The sequence below is a fragment of the Pyrgilauda ruficollis genome, unplaced genomic scaffold (assembly GCF_017590135.1).
Source record: "Pyrgilauda ruficollis isolate IOZ18807 unplaced genomic scaffold, ASM1759013v1 scaffold189, whole genome shotgun sequence".
Classification (NCBI taxonomy): domain Eukaryota; kingdom Metazoa; phylum Chordata; class Aves; order Passeriformes; family Passeridae; genus Pyrgilauda; species Pyrgilauda ruficollis.
Window position 1 is genome coordinate 584,203 of NW_024517984.1, and position 24,027 is coordinate 608,229.

Genomic DNA, 24,027 nt, shown 5'->3' on the forward strand with positions numbered 1-24,027 from the left:
GGGGTTACACACTGTGGGGGGGGGTCCCCGTCCCCAAAAAAGGGGGGATTCCACACCTCGGCACGGTGTCACCCCCCCGGCTGGTCCCTGCAGAGCCGCTTGGGGACACGGATCCGGCGGGAAATGTGCTGAGTTGGCAGCTGAGCCCCCCCAGCCCCCCTCGGGGTGCTCCTGTTGAGGGGGTCTGGAGTGGGGTGGAGGGGGGGGGTCCTGTGCCTTCGTGTTCCCAAAGTGGGGGCTAATCCCCCCCCGGCACATCCCAGATTGGGTTCCGGCAGCGCTGATGCGGATTAACGTCCCTGGCAATTAGGGGGATGTGGGGGGTGCCATGGAGCTGGGAGGGGTCGTGGGGACCCCAATCCCCCCACAGCCTCCCCCAGCCAGGACAGCCCGTGCCCCCTCAGCCCCCGGGGCAGTTCGGGGGTGCAGCTGGGTCTCGGGGGGGGGGGGGGGGGGGTAGGGACACAGCGCATCCCCTCCCGGGATCTGCCGTGGCCCCCCCGGCACAATTCCCTATTTATAGCCGGCTCCTCCCGTGCGCCGGCTATTTCCAGGCGCCAGAGAGAATAGCCTGGATTGGGGGGGGTGAGGGGGGGCCCTGCGGCCCTGCCCTGCCTGGGGTGGGGGGGCTGCATTTGCTCCCGTCACCCCAAAAACCAGGGATGCTCTGTGATTCCCCCCCGCCCCAGCCAGCATCTCCCCACCCCCACCCGCCGAGGAGGGATTTGGGGAGCTGAGGTTGGTTTTGGGGGTGCACGTGGCCCCCAGTTCGTGGCCCCTTCAGGGGGTGTCTCTCTGCAGAGGGGGGGTCCGGCCATGAGCCCCCGCTGGAGCTGCTGCCCCGTGTCCCCCTGCACGCTGCCCTGCCCGCCCCAGGTGAGTGGGGGGCCGGCCACCCGTGCCCCCCCCCCCCAAAACCCGGTGACACCGCCCCAAACCTGGTGACATCCCCCACAGGTGTGCAGGGGGGAGCTGCTGAACGCGAGTGGGTTCAGGTGTGTAAGAGAGAGAGCCCCCCCCCGCCCCGTGCAGGGACAGGTGTGCAAGGACAGGTGTGCAAGGACAGGTGTGCAAGGACAGGTGCTCCAGCCCTGGGGTGCTGCCCCCCACTGCGGATCCCCTCCCGTGTCCCCATTCCGTGGGACACCCCCATTGTGCCCCTCTCTGTCTGGGGGGCCCTGGGCAGCGAGGGGTTAAACTCCCTCACGGGGGGCTCAGGGTGGGCTGTGGCCCCCCTGACCCCAAAGTCCTGCTTTGACACCTCGGGGTTATTTTTAACCCCCCCACCCCGAGCGCTGCCCCCTCCACGGGCTGGGTGCTGACACCCCCCCATTGCACCCCGAGACCCCGCGGGGCCCTTTGGGTACCCCCGGCTGGGGCTGGAGGGTTCGGGGGGGCTGCAGGGGTACCCCAGTGTACCCCCAAAGACCCCCCCGGGAGAGCCAAACCCCGGGGCTGCGCTGGGGGTGCTCGGGATATCCACACCTGCCCCTTCAACACCTCCCAGCCCCTTCCATCATCACCGGGGAGGGGTCCCCATCCCTTTTCCCCCCCGACCCAGCGTGTCCGGCAGGGCCGGAGGGGCCCGAGGGGCCGGGGCCGGAGGCGGGGGTGGACGCGGGGCTGGCGGCGGCGCGGGAGCAGCAGCTGCAGCGGGAGCTGGTGGCCCTGAAGCAGCAGCAGCAGCTCCAGAAGCAGCTGCTCTTCGCCGAGTTCCAGAAGCAGCACGAGCACCTCACCCGCCAGCACCAGGTCCAGCTGCAGAAGCACCTCAAGGTGGGTGGGGGGCACGGCTTTGGAGCCGTTTGGGGGGGGATATTGGGGTTGATGGAGCCGTGGGGTGGGATATTGGGGTGGATGGAGCCGTTTGGGGGGGATATTGGGGTTGATGGAGCCATGGGGGGGGGGACACTGGCAGTGACGGAGCCGTGGGGTGACACTGACGGAGGCTGAGGGAGGGATGGAGCTTTTGGGGGCACACCGGGGGTGACCGTGCCGTGAGCCACGCTGCTCCTGGGGCCGGGGCCGGGGTCCCACGCGGTGCCCCCGCCCCGCAGCAGCAGCAGGAGGCCCTGGCAGCCCGGCGGCAGCAGGAGCTGGAGCAGCAGCGGCAGCGGGAGCGGCAGGAGCTGGAGGCGCAGCGCCTGGAGCAGCTCCAGAGCCTGCGCCCCAAGGAGCGGGGCCGTGACAGTGAGCTGGGGGGGGGCTGCGGTGGGATTTGGGGGTGCAGTGGGCCTGCAGGGTGCTGAGGGGCTGGAGGGAGGGCCGTGCTGCCCCCCTGAACCCCCCCGTGCCCCCAGGCGCCATCGCCAGCACCGAGGTGAAGCTGAAGCTCCAGGAATTCCTGCTCAGCAAGACGAAGGAGCCGGGCCCCGGCCCCCCCAACCATTCCCTCCCCCAGCACCCCAAATGTTGGTAGGTGCCCCCGAGCCCTGCAGGACCCCCCCTGAGGCACCGTGGGGGTGACACGGGGGTCCTAGCGGGGTCTCTGCCACCTTGTCCCCCCTGTCCAGGGCTCACCACACCTCGTTGGACCAGAGTTCCCCCCCCCAGACCGGCAGCCCGGGGACCCCCCCGTCCTACAAGCTCCCCCTCCTCGGCACCTACGACGGCCGGGACGATTTCCCGCTCCGCAAAACCGGTGGGTGAGGGCGGGGAGGGACGTGCCACGCCCGCGGGGGGCGACGGTGGCACTCCGGGTGACACGTCTGCGTCGCCAGCCTCGGAGCCCAACCTGAAGGTGCGCTCGCGGCTGAAGCAGAAGGTGGCCGAGAGGAGGAGCAGCCCCCTGCTGCGGCGCCGCGACGGCTCCGTGCTCAGCGCCTTCCGCAAGCGCCACGTGGAGATCACCGGTGCGCGGGGACACCGGGGACACCGCGGTGGGGGCACCGGGGACACTGTGGTGGGGACACCCAGGGACACTGTGCTGGGGACACCGTGGTGGGAGGACACTGCGGGGACACCCGGGGTGGGGACACCCAGGGACACTGTGGGACACTGGTGGGGACACTGGTGGGGACACTGTGGTGGGGACACTGTGGTGGGGACACCGCGGTGGGGACACCGGGGACACCGCGGTGGGGACATTGTGGGGATACCGTGGTGGGGACACTGTGGTGGGGACACCCAGGGACACTGTGGTGGGGATACCGTGGTGGGACACCTGGGGACGCCGTGATGGGGACACTGTGGGGACGCCGTGGTGGGGACACTGTGGGGACACTGTGGTGGGGACACTGTGGTGGAGACACCATGCTGGTGGCTGTCCTGTCCTGTTCTGTCCACACATATGCTGGTGGCTGTCCTGTCTTGTCCCCACACATGCTAGTGGCTGTCTTGCCCTGTCCTGCCCTGCCCTGTCCTGTCCCCACACGTGCTGGTGGCTGTCCTGCCCTGCCCTGTCCTGTCCTGCCGTGTCCCCCCGGTGCTGATGCCACGTTTGCCGTTTGGTGCCACAGCAGCTCCTGCCCCAGCCCCGTGCCCTGGCCCTGGACGGGGCCCAGCTCAGCCTCTACACGTCCCCGTCGCTGCCCAACCTGTCCCTGGGGCTGCAGGCCACTGTCACCGTCACCAGCGCCCACCTCCCCGTGAGTGGGGGCACGGGGACCCTGGGCTGGGTGGCACTGGGACTTGGCACCCCGTGGTGGGGACATGGGGACACCATGGTGGGTGGCACTGGGGCATGGAACTCCACACAGGGAGCATAAGTGTCCCCCTGGGGACATGGGGACACCGTGGCGGGTGGCACTGGGACATGGAACCCCACAGGGGAGATATGGGCATACAGTGTGGGGTGGCACGGTGGCCTGGCACCCTCCAGCAGGAACGTGGGGACCCCGCAGGGGTGGCACAGGGAGCTGGCACCCCCAGTGTCACCGCTGTCCCCGCAGGTGTCCCCCAAGCTGTCCCCACAGGCAGAGGCCGAGCGGCCAGGGGTGCCCCCGGGGGTGTCCCCGCTGCGCCCCGGGGCCACCCTCACCGGCAAGTTCCTGAGCACGTCCTCGATCCCGGGCTGCCTGCTGGGGGTGGCCCTGGACGGGGACACCCCCGCCGGGTCCCCGTCCCTGCTGCAGCACGTGCTGCTGCTGGAGCAGGCGCGGCAGCAGAGCACGCTCATTGCAGGTGAGCCCGAGTGCCTGCCGCGTGTCCCCGCCGTGTCCCCTCCGTGTCCCCCTGGTCCTCCTTCAGTGTCCCCTCAGTGTCCCCCGATCACTCCCTCCGTGTCCCCTCCGTGTCCCCCTGGTCCTCCCTCAGTGTCCCCATGATCCCTCCTTAGTGTCCCCTCCGTGTCCTCCTGGTCCCTCCTCCGTGTCCACCTCAGAGTCCTCCTCAATGTCCCCTCAGTGTCCCCCCGATCCACCCTCTGTGTCCCCTCAGTGTCCCCCTCTTCTCCCCTCAGCATCCCCCTGGTCCTCCCTTGATGTCCCCCCAATCGCCTCTCAATGTCCCCCCAGTCCCCCCTCTTGTGTCCCCCCCAGTGCCCTGCTGTGACTCACGCCGCCCCCTCCCCAGGTGTACCCCGAGGCGCCGCTGCAGCTCTTCCCCGCGCCCCCCCTGGGGGTCCTGGCTCTGCCCCACCCCGCCCTCGCCCGCACCCAATCGTCCCCGGCCAGCGTCAAACCCCCCCAGCCCGAGGGGCCCCCCAAGCACCTCTTCACCACAGGTACGGCTCTGGGGGGTCGGGGGGTCCCTGTGCCCCGGGGTTCTGTCACGTGGGGGGGCTCCTGTCCCGTGGGAGGTGCCAGGGGTGGCTGTGTCCCCCCGCCCCCGAGGGTCCCGTTCCGTGGCGGGGTTGTGGATGTTCCTCTCCTGTGGGATTCTCTTCTTCCTTGGGGTTCCCAATCCTGTGGGGTGCCCAGGGGTCCCCTGACTCTGTCCCCTGGGGTTCCCAATGTTTTGGAATGTCCTGGGGTCCCTCAGTGCCATGGGATCCCTCTGTCCCCTGGGGTTCCCAATCCTGTGGGGTGCCCAGGGATCCCTCAGTGCCACAGGATCCCTCTGTCCCCTGGGGTTCCCAATGTTTTGGAATGTCCTGGGGTCCCCCTACTCCATAGGATCCCTCTGTCCCCTGGGGTTCCCAGTCTGGAATGTCCCAGGGTCCCTCAGTGCCATAGCATCCCTCTGTCCCCTGGGGTTCCCAATATTTTGGAATGTCCCAGGGTCCCCCTACCCCATAGGATCCCTCTATCCCCTGGGGTTCCCAATGTTTTGGAATGTCCTGGGGTCCCCCTACTCCATAGGATCCCTCTGTCCCCTGGGGTTCCCAGTACCTGGGGGTGCCTGGCGTCCCCCAGTCCCACAGATCCCCTTTGTCTCCCGGGATTCCCCACACCTCGGGGTGCCCGGGGATCCCCATATCCCCTGGCAGCCCCCTTCCCCCGGGGGCTGCCCCTCCCTGGGGGTGTCCCGGGGTGCCAGCCGTGCCAGCTGTGCCGTGCCAGGTGTGGTGTACGACACGTTCATGCTGAAGCACCAGTGCACCTGCGGCAACACCACCATCCACCCCGAGCACGCCGGCCGCATCCAGAGCATCTGGTCCCGGCTGCAGGAGACGGGGCTGCTGGGCAAGTGCGAGGTGAGAGGGGGCTCCCCGTGTCCTGGGGGGGGTCAGGATGGCACGGGGAGCCCCGGGGGGCTCAGCCTGTGCCCCTTCCCAGCGGATCCGGGGCAGGAAGGCGACGCTGGAGGAGATCCAGACGGTGCACTCGGAGCACCACGCGCTGCTCTACGGCACCAGCCCCCTGAACCGCCAGAAACTGGACAGCAAAAAGCTGCTGGGTGGGTGCTGGGGGTCCCCCCGCATGCCTGGGAACCCCCTCTCTGGAGCTGGGGTCACCTTGCTGCCCTGTTCCTTGTGATCCCTCTGTTCCCTGAGGGTCCCCATCCCCTGGGGTGTCCAGGAGAGTCCGTGTCCCCTGGGCGTTCCAGTCCTTGGGGTGTTCAGGAGTCCCATGGGATCCCCCTGTCCTCTGGGGTTCCCAATCCCTTGGGGTGCCCTTTTCCCATGGGATCCCCCTGTCCCCTGGCATTCCCAATCCCTTGGGGTGCCCTTTTCCCATGGGATCCCCCTGTCCCCCGGGGTTCCCCCATCCCTTGGGGTGTCTGGGGTTCCCCCAATCCCATGGGATCCCCCTGTCCCCTGGCGTTCCCCATCCCTTGGGGTGCCTTTTTCCCATGGGATCCCCCTGTCCCCAGGCGTTCCCAATCCCTTGGGGTGCTCAGAGATCCCCTTTTCCCACGGGATCCCCCTGTCCCCTGGCATTCCCAATCCCTTGGGGTGCTCAGAGATCCCCTTTTCCCACGGGATCCCCGTGTCCCCCTGTCCCCATCACGCCTTGACCCCGCAGGTCCCATCACTCCGAAGACGTACACGGTGCTGCCGTGCGGGGGCATCGGGGTGAGTCTGGGGGCAGGGCTGGGGGTGTCCCCGGGGTGGCCGTGCCCCGCTGAGCCCCGGTGTCCCCGCAGGTGGACAGTGACACGGTGTGGAACGAGCTGCACTCGTCCAGCGCGGTGCGCACGGCCGTGGGCTGCCTGCTCGAGCTGGCCTTCAAGGTGGCCGCAGGGGAGGTCAAGGTGAGCCTGTGTCACTGTCACTCTGCCTCCCTGCGGGTGTCCCTCTCTGTCCCGTGAGTGTCCCTTTGTCCCCGTTGTGCCCCAATGCCACACGTGTCTCTGTGTCACACACACATCCCTGTGTCCCACCCGTGTCCCTCTCTGTCCCAGTTGTGTCCCTCTGTCCCAGTTGTGCCCCAGTGCCACACGTGTCTCTGTGTCCCACCCATGTCCCTCTCTGTCCCATGCGTGTCCCTCTGTCCCAATTGTGCCCCAATGCCACGTGTCTCTGTGTCACACATGTCCCTCTGTGTCCCACCCGTGTCCCTCTGTCCCAGTTGTGCCCCAATGCCACACGTGTCTCTGTGTCACACACACATCCTTCTGTGTCCCTCCCTGTCCCGTGTGTGTCCCATCCATGTCCTTCCCTGTCCCGTGAGTGTCCCTCTGTCCTGGTTGTGCCCCAATGCCACATGTCTCTGTGTCACACACACGTCCCTCTGTGTCCCACCCATGTCCCTCTCTGTCCCATGCGTGTCCCTCTGTCCCAATTGTGCCCCAATGCTACACGTGTCTCTGTGTCCCTCTGTGTCCCTCTCTCTCCATTGGGCCCCAATGCCACACGTGTCTGTGTCCCACCTGTGTCCCTCTCTGTCCCACACGTGTCCCTCTGTCCCAATTGTGCCCCAATGCCACACGTGTCTCTGTGTCCCACCCGTGTCCCTCTCTGTCCCCCAGAATGGCTTCGCTGTCATCCGCCCCCCAGGCCACCACGCCGAGGAGTCCACGGCCATGTGAGTACAGGGATGGGGCCGGGACCCCTGCCCAGGCCCACCCCCCGCTCCCAGGGCCACCCTCTCCACTGATGTCCCTTGTCCCTTGTCCTCAGGGGCTTTTGCTTCTTCAACTCGGTGGCCATCTCGGCCAAGCTGCTGCAGCAGCGGCTCAGCGTGGGCAGGATCCTCATCGTGGACTGGGTAAGGGGGGGTCAGGGGGGACCCCACAGGCTTTAGGGCCGGTGTGGGGGGGGTCCCTGACACCCAGGTGTCCCCCACCAGGACATCCACCACGGCAACGGGACCCAGCAGGCCTTTTACAGCGACCCCCACGTGCTCTACATCTCCCTGCACCGCTACGACGACGGCAACTTCTTCCCGGGCAGCGGGGCCCCCGAGGAGGTACCGGGGGGAATTTGGGGGGTGGGGGTCCCCTCCGTGCCCCCCCCTCTGTGGCACGGGGTGGGTCACCTGTGGCTGTGGCCAGGTGGGCAGCGGGCTGGGCGTGGGCTACAACATCAACATCGCCTGGACCGGCGGCGTGGACCCCCCGATCGGGGACGTGGAGTACCTGACAGCCTTCAGGTGGGGGGGCTGCACCTGCGGGGGGGCTCCAGGGTGGGAGGAGGCTCTGCCTTGGGGAGTTCCGGTGGCCTGGGGGGGTTCCTGAGTCCCTGGGGGGGCTCTGTCCTATGGGAGGGGTCCCTGGGACGTGGAGTACCTGACAGCCTTCAGGTGGGGGGGCTGCACCTGCGGGGGGGCTCCAGGGTGGGAGGGGGCTCTGCATCGGGGAGTTCTGGTGTCCTGGGGGGGTTCCTGAGCCCCTGGGGGCGTTCCTGAGTCCCTGGGGGGGCTCTGTCCTATGGTAGGGGTCCCTGTGTCCTGGGGGTCTCTGTGTAGTGGTGGCGGGGGGGCTGTATCAGGGGGTCCTCCGGATGCTGGGAGGGTCCCTGCACACCTTGGGGGGTCCTTCACACCTTCGGGGGTTCCTGCACATCTTGGGGGGATTCTTCACACCTTGGGGGGGTCGCTGCACGCTTTGGGGGGATCCCTGCAGACTTTGGGAGGGTCCCTGCACACCTTGGGGGGTCCCTGCACACCTTGGGGGCTCCCTGCTCCCTGGGGGGCTCCCCAAGTCCTGGGGGGGTGTCCCTGTACCCTGGAGGGTCCCCACATCCTGGGGGGGTGTCCCTGTACCCTGGAGGGTCCCCACATCCTGGGGGGTGTCCCTGCCCTCCCGGGGGGCTCCCCCAGCCCCGGGGGGGTCCCGAGCCGCCGCTGCCCCCAGGACGGTGGTGATGCCCATCGCCAAGGAGTTCTCCCCGGACCTGGTGCTGGTCTCCGCCGGCTTCGACGCCGTCGAGGGCCACCTGTCCCCTCTCGGTGGCTACTCCGTCACCGCCAAGTGTAAGTGGGGTCCGGGGGCATCCCGGGGTGAGGACCCCGGCCCGGCCGCCCCTCACCCCGTGCCCGGTGCCCCCCCAGGTTTCGGGCACCTGACGAAGCAGCTGATGATGCTGGCGGGGGGCCGGGTGGTGCTGGCGCTGGAGGGGGGACACGACCTGACGGCCATCTGCGACGCCTCGGAGGCCTGTGTCACCGCCCTGCTCGGCCTCGAGGTACGGGGGGGACACCCCGAGCCCCCCAGCCCTTCCCCAGGGCCGTGTTGGGGCGCACGCCCCGTGCCGTGCCTCAGTTTCCCCTCGTTGGTTGGTGAGGGGCTCCGGTCCCATCCCTGCCGTGGATTTGGGGGGGCTGGTGGCAGTTTGGGGTGCCTGGTGGCAGTCTAGGGGGGTGGTGGCAGTCTGGGGGGCCTGGGGGCAATCTGGGGGGGCTGGTGGCAGTTTGGGGTGCCTGGTGGCAGTCTAGGGGGGTGGTGGCAGTCTGGGGGGCCTGGGGGCAATCTGGGGGGGCTGGTGGCAGTTTGGGGTGCCTGGTGGCAGTCTAGGGGGGTGGTGGCAGTCTGGGGGGCCTGGGGGCAATCTGGGGGGGCTGGTGGCAGTTTGGGGTGCCTGGTGGCAGTCTAGGGGGGTGGTGGCAGTCTGGGGAGCCTGGTGGCAGTCTGGGGGTGCTGGCGGCAGTCTGGGGTGCTGGTGGCAGTCTGGGGGGGCTGACAGCGTGTCCCCCCCAGCTGGAGCCCCTGGACCCGGCCCTGCTGCAGCAGAAGCCCAACGTGAACGCGGTGGCCACGCTGGAGAAGGTCATCGAGATCCAGAGTGAGGACGGGGCCGCGGGAGCTCCCCGAGGGGTCCCCGGGGACACGGGGGGGACACGGGGGGACACGGGGGGACAGCGGCCGCTCCGTGCCAGCCCCCTGCTGTCCCCGCAGGCCGGCACTGGGGCTCCGTGCGGCGCTTCGCCGCCGCCGTGGGCCGGTCCCTGCTGGAGGCGCAGCGCGGGGACACCGAGGAGGCCGAGACGGTGACAGCCATGGCCCTGCTGTCCGTGGGCGCCGAGCGCGCCGGGACGGAGCCACAGGCCAGGTGGGACACGGGGGACATGGGGGGACAGGGAGGGACACGGGGGGAGTGTGACAATGGGGGACATGGGGGAACATGGCAGGGGTGTGACATTGGGGGACATGGTGGGGCTGAATGGAGCCAGGTATGACACCGGGGGGACACGGCTGGGGGGTGTGACACCAGGGGACAAGGGGGACACAGTGTGGGGTGAATGGAGCCGGGTGTGACACCGGGGGAACACGGTTGGGGGGTGTGACACCAGGGGACAAGGGGGACACGGTGGGGCTGAGTGGAGCCAGGTGTGACACCGGGGGAACACGGTTGGGGGGTGTGACACTGGGGGACACACGGGACCTGAGGGGGTGTGACACTGGGGAATATGGGGGGACAAGGGGGACATGGAGCTGGGTGTGACACTGGGGGGAACACGGGGGACACAAGGGACACGGGGAGGGTATGACACGCGGGGACATTGGAGGGGTGAGTGGAGCCGGGTGTGACACCAGGGGGACATGAGGGGGGTGTGTGACACTGGGGGACACGGGGAAGGGGGGTGAATGGAGCCGGGTGTGACACTGGGGGGAACGTGGGGGACACAGGGGACACGGGGAGGGTGTGGCACTGGGGGACATGGAGAGGATGTGACACTGGGGGACATGGCAGGTGTGACATTGGGGGACATGAATGCAGCCAGGTGTGACACCGGGGGGACACGGGGAGGGTATGACTCGTGGGGACACGGGGGACACAGAGGGTGTGACACTTGGGGACATGGTGAGGGGGTGAATGGAGCAGGGTGTGACACCGGGAGGGACACTGGGGGTGACAGACACTTGTCCCTGCCCTGGCCAGGCCAGCAGAGGAGCCAATGGAGGCCGAGCCCACGCTCTGACCCGCCCAGCTCATCCAGCAAACCAAGGAACACCCGGAAGAGATGAAAAACACACACAAAAAAAAAATCACAGTAAAAGAAAAAAAAAAAAAATCCAAAACACACACAAAAAAAAAAAAAAAAGCGAGCAGGAGAGCTGAGGAGAGAGGGGGGAGGGACAGCGGTGAGACCCCCGTGTCCCCCCGTGTCCCCCCCGTGTCCCCCCGTGTCCGTCGGGTCCTCCCGGCGCTGCCCGGACCCCCCCGGGGCTCCTCGAGGTTTTTTTTTAGGGTTTTTTCCTTATTTTCCCCATATTTTTGTGTCTCTCCCCTCCTCGTTCCCTCCCTGGCTCCGGATCCGTCCCCCCCCGGGGGAGGCGATGGGAAATATTCGTGCCTTTAAGTGAGTATTTTTTTTTTTAATGCCTTAATTTCCCTTCGTTTTGGGTTTTTTCTTAATTTTCTTGGGTTTTTTTTTTTTTCCCCTTTCTTTTTCTATTAAAAAGAGGAGAAAAACACAAAAAAAAAATCCCCCCGCCCGTCCTGTGCCCCCGGCTCCCCGCGGTGTTTGCGGTCGTGTCTCTTGTGCAGCAGCAGTTCCACCAGCACCCCCTGTCCCCCCGTGTCCCCCCGTGTCCCCCCCGTGTCCCCCCGTGTCCGTCGGGTCCTCCCGGCGCTGCCCGGACCCCCCCGGGGCTCCTCGAGGTTTTTTTTTAGGGTTTTTTCCTTATTTTCCCCATATTTTTGTGTCTCTCCCCTCCTCGTTCCCTCCCTGGCTCCGGATCCGTCCCCCCCCGGGGGAGGCGATGGGAAATACTCGTGCCTTTAAGTGAGTATTTTTTTTTTAATGCCTTAATTTCCCTTCGTTTTGGGTTTTTTCTTAATTTTCTTGGGTTTTTTTTTTTTTTCCCCTTCGGCCTCCCCGTTTTGGACGGGGACGTGAGACAAAGGGACGAGCCCTGTCCCCCACCCCCCTGTCACTTTGTCACCCCGGCGCCTTTGTTGGGATCAAATTTATCCTTATAGGAGAGGGAAAAAGAAGAAAAGAAGAAAAAAAATAGAGGAAAAACCACTTTATTTTCCTGTTTTGTCACCAGCCGGAGGGGCCTCAGAGCGATTTTAGCTTTAAAAGAGAGAAAACCACCCAACCCCCCCCCAGAAAAATGGATATAATTTTATTACAGATGGATTATTTAATAGTATTTTTTTAATTGGGGGGGGAGGAGGGGGGGGGGACAGGGACAGCACATCGTGGGTTAAATTATTCCGGGGGGGGGGAATTTGGGGTGGTCCCAAATTAGGACAGAGGGATGAGGTTGTCCTTGTCACCTCTCCTGGGTGAGGAGGGGGGACCGTGCGTGTCCCCAAGGCTGGGGAATGGGATCCCCCTCCCCATCCCAGGAGAGGGATTTGGGGAGGGGAGGAGGGTCTCTGCCCCCAGCCCCCCCCCGGCTTGCTTTGGGCTGGTGTCCCCCCCCCGTGTGTCCCCCGTGTCCCCCGTCCGTCCCCGCTCACGCTCGCTCTGGGTCTCGGTTCGGTATTTTGTAAGATGTCACCGATGTTCGTCCTTGTATAAATAAACTGTTTCTGGCAATACCCGCCGGGCCCGCTGCCTTTGGGGGTGCTGGGGGTGTCCCCGTGTCCCTTTTCCTGGCCCCGTGTCCCTTTTCCTGGCCCCGTGTCCCTTTTCCTGCCCTGTGTCCCCACGTGCCTCAGTTTCCCCAGGCACCGCAAGAGGCGCAGGGAGGGAGCGGGGCGGGTCCCCTTTGTCACCCCCGGGCTCGGGGGGCTCTGTCCCCGCTGTCCCCTCCCCCTGCCCGTGTGTCGTGTGTCCCCCCCACCCCCAGCACTCGGGGCCCGGCTCGGTTCTGGAGCTTTATTTGGTTCCAAACCGGGGTGAGGGGGGGTCCTGGCGGGTCGGGGGGGTCCCGGCGGGTCGGGGGATGGGACAGCTGGGGACAGCGGTGGCAGCTCAGTGTCCCCGGCTGTCCCTGGGCTGTGCTCCCAGACCCGCTGGGCACGGGGCACCCCCGGCTCTGCCCCGGGGGGCACAGACCCCCTACCCGGGGTGAGGAGGGGTCCCTGGGGCAGCTGAGGGTGAGCAGGAACCGGGACAACTGCTCGGTTTGGGGGGAAGGAGGGAGAGTGAACCGGGAACAACAGAAACCCCCCACTCAATTTGGGGGTCCAGGGGAAAGGGAGGGTGAGAGTGAACTGGGAATAGAGCAGAAACCCCCCACTCAATTTGGGGGTCCCTGGGAAAGGGAGGGTGAAGATGAACTGGGAATAGAGCAGAAATCCCCCACCCCACTCAATTTGGGGGTCCTGGGGAAAGGGAGGCTGAGAGTGAACTGGAAACAGAGCAGAAACCCCCCCACTTAATTTGGGGGTCCCTGGGGAAAGGGAGGGTGAGGATGAACTGGGAATAGAGCAGAAACCCCCACTCAATTTGGGGGTCCTGGGGAAAGGGAGGGTGAGGATGAACCAGGACAGGAGCAGGGACCCCTTACTCAGTTTGTGGGTCCCTGTGACAAAAGGAGTGTGAGAATGAACTGGCAACAGAGCAGACACCCCCTACTCAATTTGGGGGTCCCTGCACAGGTGGAGACGAACCGACAGCAGATCCCCCTCACTCCCCACCATTCTGGGGGGGGGTCTAGGGGGTTGCCCGGAGCCTCCGGAGGGTGAGGATGAGCTGGGGCAGGAGGGAGCCCACCAGCACGGGCCCCAGGGCGTAGCGGGCACCCACGTTCAGGTACCACAGGGCCGTGCCGTCGCTCTTGGGCAGCTTGTGCAGCACGTCCAGGGCCAGCAGCCCCAGCGTGGCGCTGCCCAGGGGCGGCTCCAGCCCCGGCGGCTCCTCGGCGGCCCGGCGGCTCGGGGGGTGCCTGGCGGCCAGGGCCAGCCCCAGGGCGCTGCCGCTCACCCGGCACAGCGAGGCCCAGGGTCGCGTCTCCGGTCGCAGCCAGGTTGGATCAGAGCACCGGGAGCTGGCCCGGCGGAGGGACCTGAGGGGACAGCGAGGGGGTCGGGGTGTGTCCCCCCCCAGAAATGGATCTCTGGAGCTGGGCCTGACAGCCCCGGGGGGCACATCCCGGTGGTCGGTCCCAAAAACACTGCAGCAGGTTCCTGGGGGTGCCTCCCTCCAGACTGGAGGGGTGCTCTCCGGGGATACCCCTCCCCGGTGGGCACAGCCCTGGGGTACCCCCTGACACCCCAGAAGGCTGGTCCCTGTGACACCCCTGTCCCCCTGTGACACTCCTTTTCCCATGGGACACCCCTTTTCCCCTTTGACATCCCTGTCCCCCCATGACACCCCTTCCCCCGTGGGACCCCTGACCCCCTGTCCCTCTGTCTCCCTGTCCCTCTGTCCCCGTGTCCCCCTCTCCCCCTGTCCCTGTGTCCCTCTGTCCCTCTGTCCCCGTCCCCCTGTCCCCGGGCTCTCACCAGTCCAGGTCCAGGCCCGCGGCCGTGGCCAGCCCGTGCAGGGCCAGCGCGCTCAGGAGCAGCCCCAGCGCCGTCAGCAGGAAGAAGCGGACCTTGAGGAAATTGGGGGGCCGGCGCTGCAGCCCCCAGCCCAGAGCCATCCCTGGCGGCGGGGACAGGCGGGGTCGGCGCTGGGATGCGCTGGGAAGGGGCTGGAGGGAAGGGGAAGGGGCTGGGGTGCGCCCCTCACCTGCCAGGGAGCCGGTGATCACCTGATGGGGGAAGTGGGCCAGGACGAAGACCCGGGAGAGCCCCATGGCCACCAGCAGCAGGATGTAGAGCAGGAACGGGATCAGCCTCAGCAGCCGGCTGGAAGGGAACGGAGCAGGGAGGGAGCGGGATGGAGGAAAGCACAGCTGAAGGGGGCTACAAAAAAACCCTGGGGGGCATTCAGGGGGTCTCTCCCGAGCTGCCAGAGGAGGGATGTGTCCCCCTGGAGCCGCCCTGCTGGGAGGGGAGGGATCCTAATCACCGTCCATGGGTGCTGCGCACTGAGTGGGGGTCCCACTCCCACCCCCTCTTCCCTCTGGAAGCTGCCAAGGGACTGAGCGGGGGTCCCACTCCCACCCCCTCTTCCCTCTGGAAGCTCCCAAGGGACTGAGCGGGGGTCCCACTCCCACCCCGTCTTCCCACGGGTGCTCTGGAAGCTCCCAAGGGACGGTGTCTCCATCCCGGGACTCCTCCTGCCTGCTCCCCGTGGGTTCTGCCCCACAGGAACGCCCCCACATCCCACCCCCCCGTTCCCACAGAGGCTCAGGGCGCTGCCCCTGCCCGTCCCGGACTCACCTCCGGGTGTACCTGGACAGCGCCTTGCTCAGGGCGGTGACAATCGGCCACAGGGCCGCCCCCAGGATCATGCAGTGGCCCGAGGGGCTCCCTGGGGGATGAAGCACAGAGGGGTCCGCGTCCCGGCAGGGGAGAGCTGGCAATGTCCAGCCCAACCCTTCCCGCTGCTCAGGAATGGCTTTTCCCACCTCCAGCCCAGCGCTCCCACACGGGTGGGGCTCCTGGGGCTCCTCCCCGGGGGTCGCGGGGCTGCCCGAGCTGGGACTCACCTGGTCCGGTCTCGCAGGTGATCGGGAACTGGCGCAGCGGGAGCTGCTCCCGCTCGGACAGCCCCGACTCGTGGATCCACCAGTACGGGCGCTCCCCGAACAGGAACCTGCGGCAGCGACAGCGGGGGGCGTGGGAGAGAGCCCCGGCACCGGGACACGACCCCTGCAGCTCATCCCGAGAGCCCCGGCACCGGGACACGATCCCTGCAGCCCATCCTGGGGGATCCAGGAGAGCAGGATCCCTGCAGCCCATCCTGAGAGCCCAGAGACTGGGACAGGATCCCTGCAGCCCATCCTGAGAGCCTCAGGCCCAGGACACGATCCCTGCAGCCCATCCTGGGGGATCCAGGGGAGCAGGATCCCTGCAGCTCATCCCAGGATTTCCAGCAGAGCAGGATCCCTGCAGCCCATCCTGAGAGCCTCAGGCCCAGGACACGATCCCTGCAGCCCATCCTGGGGGATCCAGGAGAGCAGGATCCCTGCAGCCCATCCCACAACAATCCCATCCCCAGGGTTGAAGCCACAGAGGATCAGGATCCCTGCAGCCCATCCCAGGATTTCCAGCAGAGCAGGATCCCTGCAGCCCATCCCAGGATTTCCAAGGATGAAGCCACAGAGGATCAGGATCCCTTTCCAGCCCCGATGCCTCCCGGGCTTTTCTCTGCCAGGAATTCCTGGCAGATGCTGGGGCAGCTCGGGTGACCCTACAGAATGCCACAGGCAGGGAGTGCCTGCCCAGAATGCCACAGGCAGGGAGCAGGAGTGTCCCAGTGCCCCCCTCCACGTGCCCCCCTCACCACTTGAGCACCACGTTGAGCCACTCGGCCACCAGGGCGATCCAGAGGACCATGAGGGACACGTGCTCGTCCAGGCCGCGGGCCAGCGGGAAGCAGACGGTGTAGATGGAGTTGGGATCCAGCTGGGAGCTCAGGAAGAGCCAGATCTGCTCCAGCCAGGGGGGCCCAGCCTGCAGGGCCACGGCGGCGTGGATCCCGGCCTCGTGCAGGGCATCCATGGCACTGGGCTGGGACACAGCAGGGAGATCAGCCCCGGCACAGATCCCCTGGGATCCCCTGGGGACAGGCTGGGAGGTGGCTGGATCCTGTGAAATCCATTGGGGACAGGCTGGGAGATGGCTGGATCCCCAGGGATCCCCTGGGGACAGGCTGGGAGGTGGCTGGATCCCCAGGAACCCCTTGGGGAGAGGCTGGGAGGTGGCTGGATCCCCAGGAACCCCTTGGGGAGAGGCTGGGAGGTGGCTGGATCCCCAGGAACCCCTTGGGGAGAGGCTGGGAGGTGGCTGGATCCCCAGGAACCCCTTGGGGAGAGGCTGGGAGGTGGCTGGATCCCCAGGAACCCCTTGGGGAGAGGCTGGGAGGTGGCTGGATCCCCAGGAACCCCTTGGGGAGAGGCTGGGAGGTGGCTGGATCCCCTGGGATGCCTTGGCACTGGTTCAGGCAGTCATTCACCACTCGAAGTTCGCCCACAAGTGGCTCCCAGGTTTCTGGCCGAGGGCAGAGCACACCTGAGCCTCTGGGACGGGGCCAGGCCGGGATCCCGGCGGTTGCTCTGGGATTTGCTGGAGCGGCTGAGATGCTCCAAAGAGCCACCACCTCCCTGGGGCTTTCCCTTGGAAACCTCCTGGGTCTCCTGCGGCCATTCTGCACGAGGCCGGGGCTCTCCCTGGGGTCTCCCCGAGCCACCCTTGCTATTCCTTGGCGGTTCCCGGGGGTCTCCCTAAGGCGGCTCCTGGGCCTCCCTGGGGTCCCTCGGGGCCTCCCTGTGCTCTCAGGCCCGAGGCCTCCCTGGGGTCTCCCTACACCAGGGCCGCGGCCTCCCCATTCCCACCAGCAGCCTCTGAGCCTCCCGGTGGCGCTGCCCACCCCCCGGTACCGGCGGGAGGTACCTGAGGGGGGGGCTCCATCCCGGGGACCCCTCAAAACTCCCTCCCGCCGCTCTCAGCGCCCTCTTCCGCCTACACTTCCCATCACTGCCCGCGGGGCGGCGCGCTACGGCGGGGCGGGAGGGACAAACCGCGGCCGGGCAGGGCTCAGCCAATCAGAGCGCTGGGCGGAGCAGATCGGCGGGGCGGAGCACCAATCCCCGCCCTCGCTGCCGTGCGGCCCCGCCCCCGCCGCGCCTGGCCGAGGCGAGCGGAGCCGCGGGCGCTGCGGGCGGACAAGATGGCGGCGCCGGGCGAGTACTTCAGCGTGGGCAGCCAGGTGTCCTGCCGCACCTGCCAGGAGCAGCGCCTCCAGGGCGAGGTCGTCGCCTTCGACTACCCCAGCAAGATGCTGGCGCTCAGTATCCACCCGCCCGCGCCTCGCCGCGCTGGTCCCGGCCCCGGCGCGGCCCGCTCGGGCCTCTGCGGCCCGCCCGATGAGGGGGGGGGAGGCGTGAGGGAGGGAGGGGAAAGGGGGGAAGGAGGGGAGGGGGTGTGAGGGGATCGAGGTGGGCGGCGACAGGGAGGGGTTTGAGGGGTAGCGGGAGACCCCCGGGGGATGGGGGGAGCGGGGAGTCCGCTCGGGAGGGGGGGTGGGGGGGGGTGGGGGGGGGGGGGGGGGGGGGGGGGGGGGGGGGGGGGGGGGGGGGATTGGGGCGCCTTCTAAGCGGGGGAGCGGGGGATTGAGGAGCCCTGCGCTGGGGGGAATGGGGGAGTTGGGGGTCTTGGAATGGGTGAATGGGAGGTGGGGTGTCCTGTAGGGAGATTTTTGGGGGGAGTGAGGAGGTTTGTTCTGGGGGGATTGGGGAGCCTGTGTGAGGGTGAGTGGGGGGTTTGGGAGCCCGTACTGAGGGGAGTGGGGGATGGAGCGACCCTGTATTAGAAAGAGCTTCTGGGGGGGAGTGGGGAGCTCTGTACTGGTTTGAATGGGGGCAGAGAGAGCACCCAGTTTGGGGGAGAATGGGGGGGACTGTGGTGTCCTGGAGGTTTTTTTTTGGGGGGGGTGGGCAGTGAGGAACCCTGTAGTGTGGTGAGTGGGGGTGTGGCATTGACTGTAGGGGCGTTGGGGAGCCTTGTGTTGGGGTGAGTGGGGGCAGTGGGGTGTTCCCGGCCCCCCCCCAGTGTGAGCATACATGGATATGGTTTTGTTTGGAATCTGCAAGGAACGGGAAAAGCTGAGAGCTGTTGGAAAGCAGTGGAGGGTCCCAGGAGAGGGGAGGGAAGGTGAATGCTCAGCTCAGGGTTGGAGTTCTGGGGGAGCCCGGGGGTGGGTTCTGCAGGGAATGAGGAGCTGGGAGAGGGTTTTGTGGATGGAGCTGTGGGAAACACAACAGGAAAAGGCCCCCTGGGATGTGGTTGGAGCCAGGGGAGCTGCCAGGTCCCACTGGAGGCAGCAGCAAAGTCCCAGAGGGTCCAACAGATTGCTCAGTGCTGCTTGTCAGCCCCTCGGGGGGCTGGGCCCTTCCCAAAATCCAGCTGTTCCTGACACAGCTGGGGGGCTCCAGCTCATCCCCCAAAGGGGGGACTGGAATTGCCTGGCTTTCTGCACGCCACTGAAGGGTGTTTTTTAGGGAGGGCTCCACCTGGTGCTCAGGGGGCTGGGAGAGGAACAGGGGCTTCCATGAGGATCTCTTCCAGGGGGAGATGGTGTTGGCATGGAAGAGGCTCTCCATGCTGTGCTCCCTGCTCCATCCATAATCATCATCAATCCATAATCCAACATCCATCCATCCATCCATCATCCATCCATAATCCAACATCCATCATCCATCCATCCATCCATCCATCATCCATTCATCATCCATCCATCCATCCATCCATCCATCCATCCATCCTCATGGGAGCAGAGGAATTGTGCAGGAATCCCTGTCAGCTCTGGAAGGGATTTTTTTAGTGGTGCTGTCTCATTCCCAACAACCAACCTTGTGTGTCCCTCTCCTGGGAACTCCCTCCCTTCCAGAGCAGGGAATGCTCCTGGGGATGCTGCTGCCTGCAGGAGGCAAGAGTTTTGGTGGGAAAAGTACAAATTTGGTGGTGCTGGTTCGGGCCAGTGGTGGTGGTGGGCTGGTGCTGGTGGACCAGGACTGGAAAACTCAGTCTGGAGTTGGGATAGAGCAGGATCAGCACCAACCAGTGCAAAGGGAGATGAGTGAGATGGGATCACTGATGATCCCAACTGGGGACACAGGAGCAGAGGAGCTTCCCACAAACCCAACCTTCTCCTGGTTTGCTCCTGGGCCGTGTCCCACCTACAAAAACCTCTCCCTGGATTTGTTTTCCTTAATCCCCTCCTCCAGAATGCCCCTCTTCCAGTGGCAAGCCCAACCACGCAGACATCCTGCTCGTAAACTTACAGTACGTGTCAGAAGTGGAAATAATCAATGACCGCACGGAAACGCCTCCCCCTTTAGCCTCCCTCAACGTCAGCAAGGTGAGAGAGCCCCTCAGCAGGGATCCCCCAGATTCCTGCAGGGATCCCCCAAAATCCTTCAGTGATCCAGCAGGATTCACCACTGGAGCTGCTCCCAGTGCAGCTTCCCGGAGTTCCATCCTGGATCTGGGGTTTGGTGATTTGGGTCTGGGTTTTGGCAGTTTGGGCTCTGGGTTTTGGCAGTTTGGGGCCTGGATTTTGTTGGGTTTAGTGTGTGGGCTTTTGGCATTTAGGGCCTGGTTTTTGGGTGGTTTTGGAGCCTGGATTTTATGTCTAGATTTTTGGTGTTTGGGGACCTGGATTTTGGTATTTTTGGGGTCTAAGGTGATCTTGTTTTGGGACTTGGATTTTGAGGGGTTTGGAGCCTGGGTTTTGCTAGTTTGGGTCTAGGTGGTGGTGTCTGGGGTCTGGATGCTATTTTGGATCTAGATTTTGGCATTTTGGAGTGCACAGGAAGGGTAAAGGTGAACTCATAAAGGGGAACTCATGGAATTCTGAGGAATTGCTTTACATCCATCCTGGAAAGGGATCACTGCCAAATCCCAGTGATGTGAAAAACAGGGGAGGTGACCCCAAGCCCTCAGTGCTGGGATGAATCCAGGTGTGGGGTGCTCAGTTGTCACCTCCGTGTCCCACAGGGACACCTCTCCCGGGGCACCACCTGGGTGTCCATCCCCTCCTGGGTCCCTTCCCGATGGATTAAAATGTCCAAGGGCTCGGATGACACAGCTGCCACCACGATGTGACACTTGGCTGTCACTGCAGCGAGTGACATGGCTGGGAGCACAGCCCGAGGGGAATCCCCTCAGGAATCCAGTGCTCACTTTGGGGAACCCCTCAGGAATTCCAATGCTCAATTTGGGGAACCCCTCAGGAATCCAGTGCTCACCTTGGGGAACCCCTCAGGAATCCAGTGCTCAATTTGGGGAACCCCTCAGGAATTCCAGTGCTCACTTTGGGGAACCCCTCAGGAATTCCAATGCTCACTTTGGGGAATCCCTCAGGAATTCAATGCTCACCTTGGGGAACCCCTCAGGAATCCAGTGCTCACTTTGGGGAACCCCTCAGGAATCCAGTGCTCACTTTGGGGAACCCCTCAGAAATTCCAGTGCTCACTTTGGGGAACCCCCTCAGGAATCCACTGCTCACTTTGGTCTTCTCCAGCACCCCAGAATTGTGGGTTTGGTGTGTGGGGCAGTGCCAGCTGCAGCTGGGTTGGAAGGGGCTGTGCCAGGGCAGGAGGGCCGTTCTGTGGCTCTGCCCCACATCCCCATGGGGGCTCAGGACTGGGAGGGTGGTGCTGGTACTGGTTGGACTGGGAGAAGGAGCTGTGTGCACATGGGAGTGCTGGCAGCACTCCAGAGAGTTGGGGACTTCTGGGGACACCCCTGTCCCACGGGGCTGGCACTCCCCTGAGGACCTTGGCACAGCCATCCGGTGCCAATCCAGGAAGATTTTGGAGGGATCCCCTTGATCTCCCCAGCCTGCTGGCACCCAGGTGGGATGAGGGGCCACCCTGGCCCTGGGGGACCCTGGCATGGCCCCTGGTGGCCCTGGCATGAACCTCGGTGGCCCCCACGGTCCCTCCTTGGCTGGTGCTGTGAATTCCCAGCCACTGACGAGGTGTGTGCAGGGAACTCCTTGGAGTGCTGGCATCCAGGGGCTGCAGCTGCAGGGCTGAGCCATTTCCTCTTGGGAAATGGGAACATTTCCTCTTGGGGTGGCCAGGGAGGGGGCTGATGAGCCCAGGGATGGATCCCGTGGCAATGCTGGGGTGCTGCTGCTGGCACCTCTCCTGGGGGTTCCAGTCACCTCCTGGTGGCCTCTTGTCAGGGCTGTCCCCAAGTCTGGGTGCAGCAGCTGCTGGAGGAGCATCCCAAGGCCTGGGACAGAGGGGATCCACCCTCAGGCTGGGGAAGGGGGATCTGGTCTGGCTGGGAAGGGGATCTGCTCAGGAGGGACACGGCAGAGGGGATTCCCAGGGCTCTGTCCCACAGCTCCAGCCCGGTGTGGTGGGGGGATTCCACTTCTCCAGCCTTGGGGCAGCCCCCCCGCAGGGGTGAGGGGCTGTGGGACCCCAGGGAAGGCTGGGAAGGGTGTGGGGTGCAGGGAAGTTCCTGTGGAACGTTGTGCCTGCTTTGGAAGCCTGGCTGGTGGTCTTGGAGAGAGCCATTCCCACATGGAATGGGGTGGGTGGCTTGTGAGGGTCCGGGGGGCTCCTGTCCCTGCTGAGGCATTCAGGGAGCACATGGAGACATCCCAGTGCTCCTGCAGTGCCTGCTCCCACCAAGGGGGGCTTGGGATGGCTGGGAGGGGGCCTCCTGTCCCTGAGGGTCCCTAAAGTGTCCCCAGTCAGAGGGAGCTCGGGCTTTCCATCCTCAGAGGGGCTTTGGAAGGGGTGAGACCCCCCTCAGCCAGCAGCAGGAAGCCAGAGCAGCTCTGGGTGTGCTCCCAGGGATGAGGAGGCTGCAGGAGGAGGAAGAGGAGGGATGATGCTGGTGTGGCTCCTCCACTGCGGCAGCTCCAGCCAGGAAAAGGCAGCTGGTCCAAGGCTGCTGCCTCCAGGCTCTGCTTCCTTCTCCTCCCACATCCATGGGATTCAACATGGGGGAGGCCAGGGTCGGGGTTTTCCATCTCTATTCCAGCACCCTGTGTGTAATCACACCTCCCCACACACGGATGCGACTCCCAGATAACCAATTCTGGTTATTTTTTGGGAACAAACCAACTGCTGCAGGCTAAAGTTGCTCCTGCTCCTGCGTGGGGCATTTACTCCCAGCGTGTTGGGTGTTCCAGGCTCCTGTTCCCCATCTCCATCCCAAGTAAACTGAGTAGTGAGGGGGGGGTTTGCACCTAAAATACCAGAATTCATTCAGAAAAGGCCGAAGGGAAGGGGCAGGGGGATGTGAGAAGATGGCACCACCATTCCCAAATCTCTGGGAGGCCCTGGCAGTGGTGAGGGTGCCTCCAGAGGGGAATTCAGGCTGGAATCACAAGGGCAGAGCCGTGTCTGGGGGGTCCCTGTGTCCCCTCTGCTCCCAGCCCAATCCCCCCATCCCTGTGTTTCCCCAGCTTGCCAACAAAGCACGGACGGAGAAGGAGGAGAAGATGAGCCAGGCGTATGCAATTAGTGCTGGTGTCTCTCTGGAGGGGCAGCAGCTCTTCCAGACCATCCATAAGACGTGAGTGCCCACCTCGGGGTCCCCAATGCCCACCTTGGGGTCCCCAGTGCCCACCTCGGGGTCCCCACCCTCCTTTTTGGGGACCCTCACAGCATTTTCGGGGCATTTCCCTCTCTGGCTTTGCTCTGCTGTGTCCTGGGTGGGATCCTTGGTGGGGAGGGGGGCTCCCTGCCTGCTCCTGCTCCGTGCCCTGCCTGGCACATCCCACCCCCCTGGACTCCCACCCCTCTGGGTGACCCTGGAGTGACCAGGGGGGGCTCTTTGCCCCCTCAGTGAGACACAAACCCACCCTGGGGGGGCAGCAGTGGCGTTCCCTGATGCCGTTGTCCCTCCCCTCAGCATTAAAGACTGTAAATGGCAGGAGAAGAACATAGTTGTGATGGAAGAAGTCGTCATTGCCCCTCCCTACCAGGTGGAAAACTGCAAAGGCAAAGAGGGGAGCGCCCTGAGCCACGTACGCAAAATAGTGAGTGTGGGCTGGGGACAGGGCAGGGTGGCACGTCCTGGCAGGGTGGCACGTGCTGGGCACAGCCAGGAGCCCCTCCTTGGCTGGGCTCCAGCCCCTCCTGGCATCCCCTTCCCTCTCCAGACCCCCCTGCCTCCCGTTTTTCAGTCCTGTGTTCAGAAGGGTGAGCAGGGCTGGGGATACTGAAGGACTGGGTGGGTGTCACCTCCCTGGGGACACCTGAGACCCGTCCTGGCTTGGCCTCCAGCCCCTCCTGGGGTTCTCCAGCCCCTCCTGGGGTTCTCCATCCCCTCCTGGGGGTTCTCCATCCCCTCCTGGTGTTCCCCAACCCCTTCTGGTGTTCCCCAGCCCCTCCTGGGGGTTCTCCATCCCCTCCGGGGGTTCTCCATCTCCTCCTGGTGTTCCCCATCTCCTCCTGGGGTGTTCCCCATCCCCTCCTGGGGGTTCTCCATCCCCTCCGGGGTCTCCCCATCCCCTCCTGGTGTTCCCCATCCCCTCCTGGGTCTCCCCATCCCCTCCTGGGTCTCCCCATCCCCTCCAGGTCACCGTTCCTTCCCTGAGCCCCTGGGTGCCCCCTTCCCCTGCAGGTGGAGAAACATTTCCGGGACGTGGAAAGCCAGAAGGTCCTGCAGCGTTCACAAGCACAGCAGACACAGAAGGACACGTCCCTGTCATCCTGAGGCCACCTCGAGGCCACCGCCCTGTCCCCGTGTCCCCTCCCCGGAGGCGGCGCCGGGGGCACCTTCGACTTTTATTTCCTTTTTTTTTTTTTTTTTTTTTTTTTTTTTTTTTTTTTTGGTAT

The 24,027-nt window shown here is 65.2% G+C and overlaps 3 protein-coding genes across 3 annotated transcripts in view; 2 read left to right on the forward strand and 1 right to left on the reverse strand.

The window, feature by feature from the left end:
• Positions 1-10,807, forward strand: part of HDAC5 (histone deacetylase 5) — a 12,351-nt gene extending 1,544 nt beyond the window's left edge. Inside the window, exons 3-24 of the mRNA XM_041465390.1 lie at positions 769-876; positions 1,508-1,776; positions 2,058-2,190; positions 2,301-2,415; positions 2,514-2,641; positions 2,721-2,968; positions 3,459-3,587; positions 3,891-4,253; positions 4,492-4,663; positions 5,442-5,575; positions 5,658-5,778; positions 6,348-6,397; positions 6,469-6,576; positions 7,294-7,349; positions 7,445-7,532; positions 7,614-7,733; positions 7,819-7,916; positions 8,620-8,738; positions 8,817-8,950; positions 9,463-9,547; positions 9,661-9,814; positions 10,646-10,807. Of these exons, the coding sequence (XP_041321324.1) occupies positions 769-876; positions 1,508-1,776; positions 2,058-2,190; positions 2,301-2,415; positions 2,514-2,641; positions 2,721-2,968; positions 3,459-3,587; positions 3,891-4,253; positions 4,492-4,663; positions 5,442-5,575; positions 5,658-5,778; positions 6,348-6,397; positions 6,469-6,576; positions 7,294-7,349; positions 7,445-7,532; positions 7,614-7,733; positions 7,819-7,916; positions 8,620-8,738; positions 8,817-8,950; positions 9,463-9,547; positions 9,661-9,814; positions 10,646-10,685 (2,972 nt within the window). The 3' untranslated portion in view covers positions 10,686-10,807. The remainder of the gene's footprint in view (positions 1-768; positions 877-1,507; positions 1,777-2,057; positions 2,191-2,300; positions 2,416-2,513; positions 2,642-2,720; positions 2,969-3,458; positions 3,588-3,890; positions 4,254-4,491; positions 4,664-5,441; positions 5,576-5,657; positions 5,779-6,347; positions 6,398-6,468; positions 6,577-7,293; positions 7,350-7,444; positions 7,533-7,613; positions 7,734-7,818; positions 7,917-8,619; positions 8,739-8,816; positions 8,951-9,462; positions 9,548-9,660; positions 9,815-10,645) is intronic.
• A 765-nt stretch (positions 10,808-11,572) lies between these two features.
• On the reverse strand, positions 11,573-17,190 carry G6PC3 (glucose-6-phosphatase catalytic subunit 3). The gene is made up of 7 exons (XM_041465425.1): positions 17,111-17,190; positions 16,002-16,228; positions 15,205-15,311; positions 14,936-15,026; positions 14,340-14,458; positions 14,111-14,252; positions 11,573-13,671 (listed from the first exon to the last, which is right to left on the reverse strand). The coding sequence occupies exons 1-7, from the start codon at positions 17,126-17,128 to the stop codon at positions 13,320-13,322; spliced, it is 1,056 nt and encodes a 351-aa protein (XP_041321359.1). The 5' UTR covers positions 17,129-17,190; the 3' UTR covers positions 11,573-13,319.
• Positions 17,191-17,320: 130 nt separating this feature from the next.
• LSM12 (LSM12 homolog) lies at positions 17,321-24,024 on the forward strand. Its single transcript, XM_041465402.1, has 5 exons — positions 17,321-17,508; positions 19,444-19,577; positions 22,650-22,759; positions 23,099-23,225; positions 23,813-24,024. The coding sequence occupies exons 1-5, from the start codon at positions 17,388-17,390 to the stop codon at positions 23,903-23,905; spliced, it is 585 nt and encodes a 194-aa protein (XP_041321336.1). The 5' UTR covers positions 17,321-17,387; the 3' UTR covers positions 23,906-24,024.
• Positions 24,025-24,027: the final 3 nt, after the last annotated feature.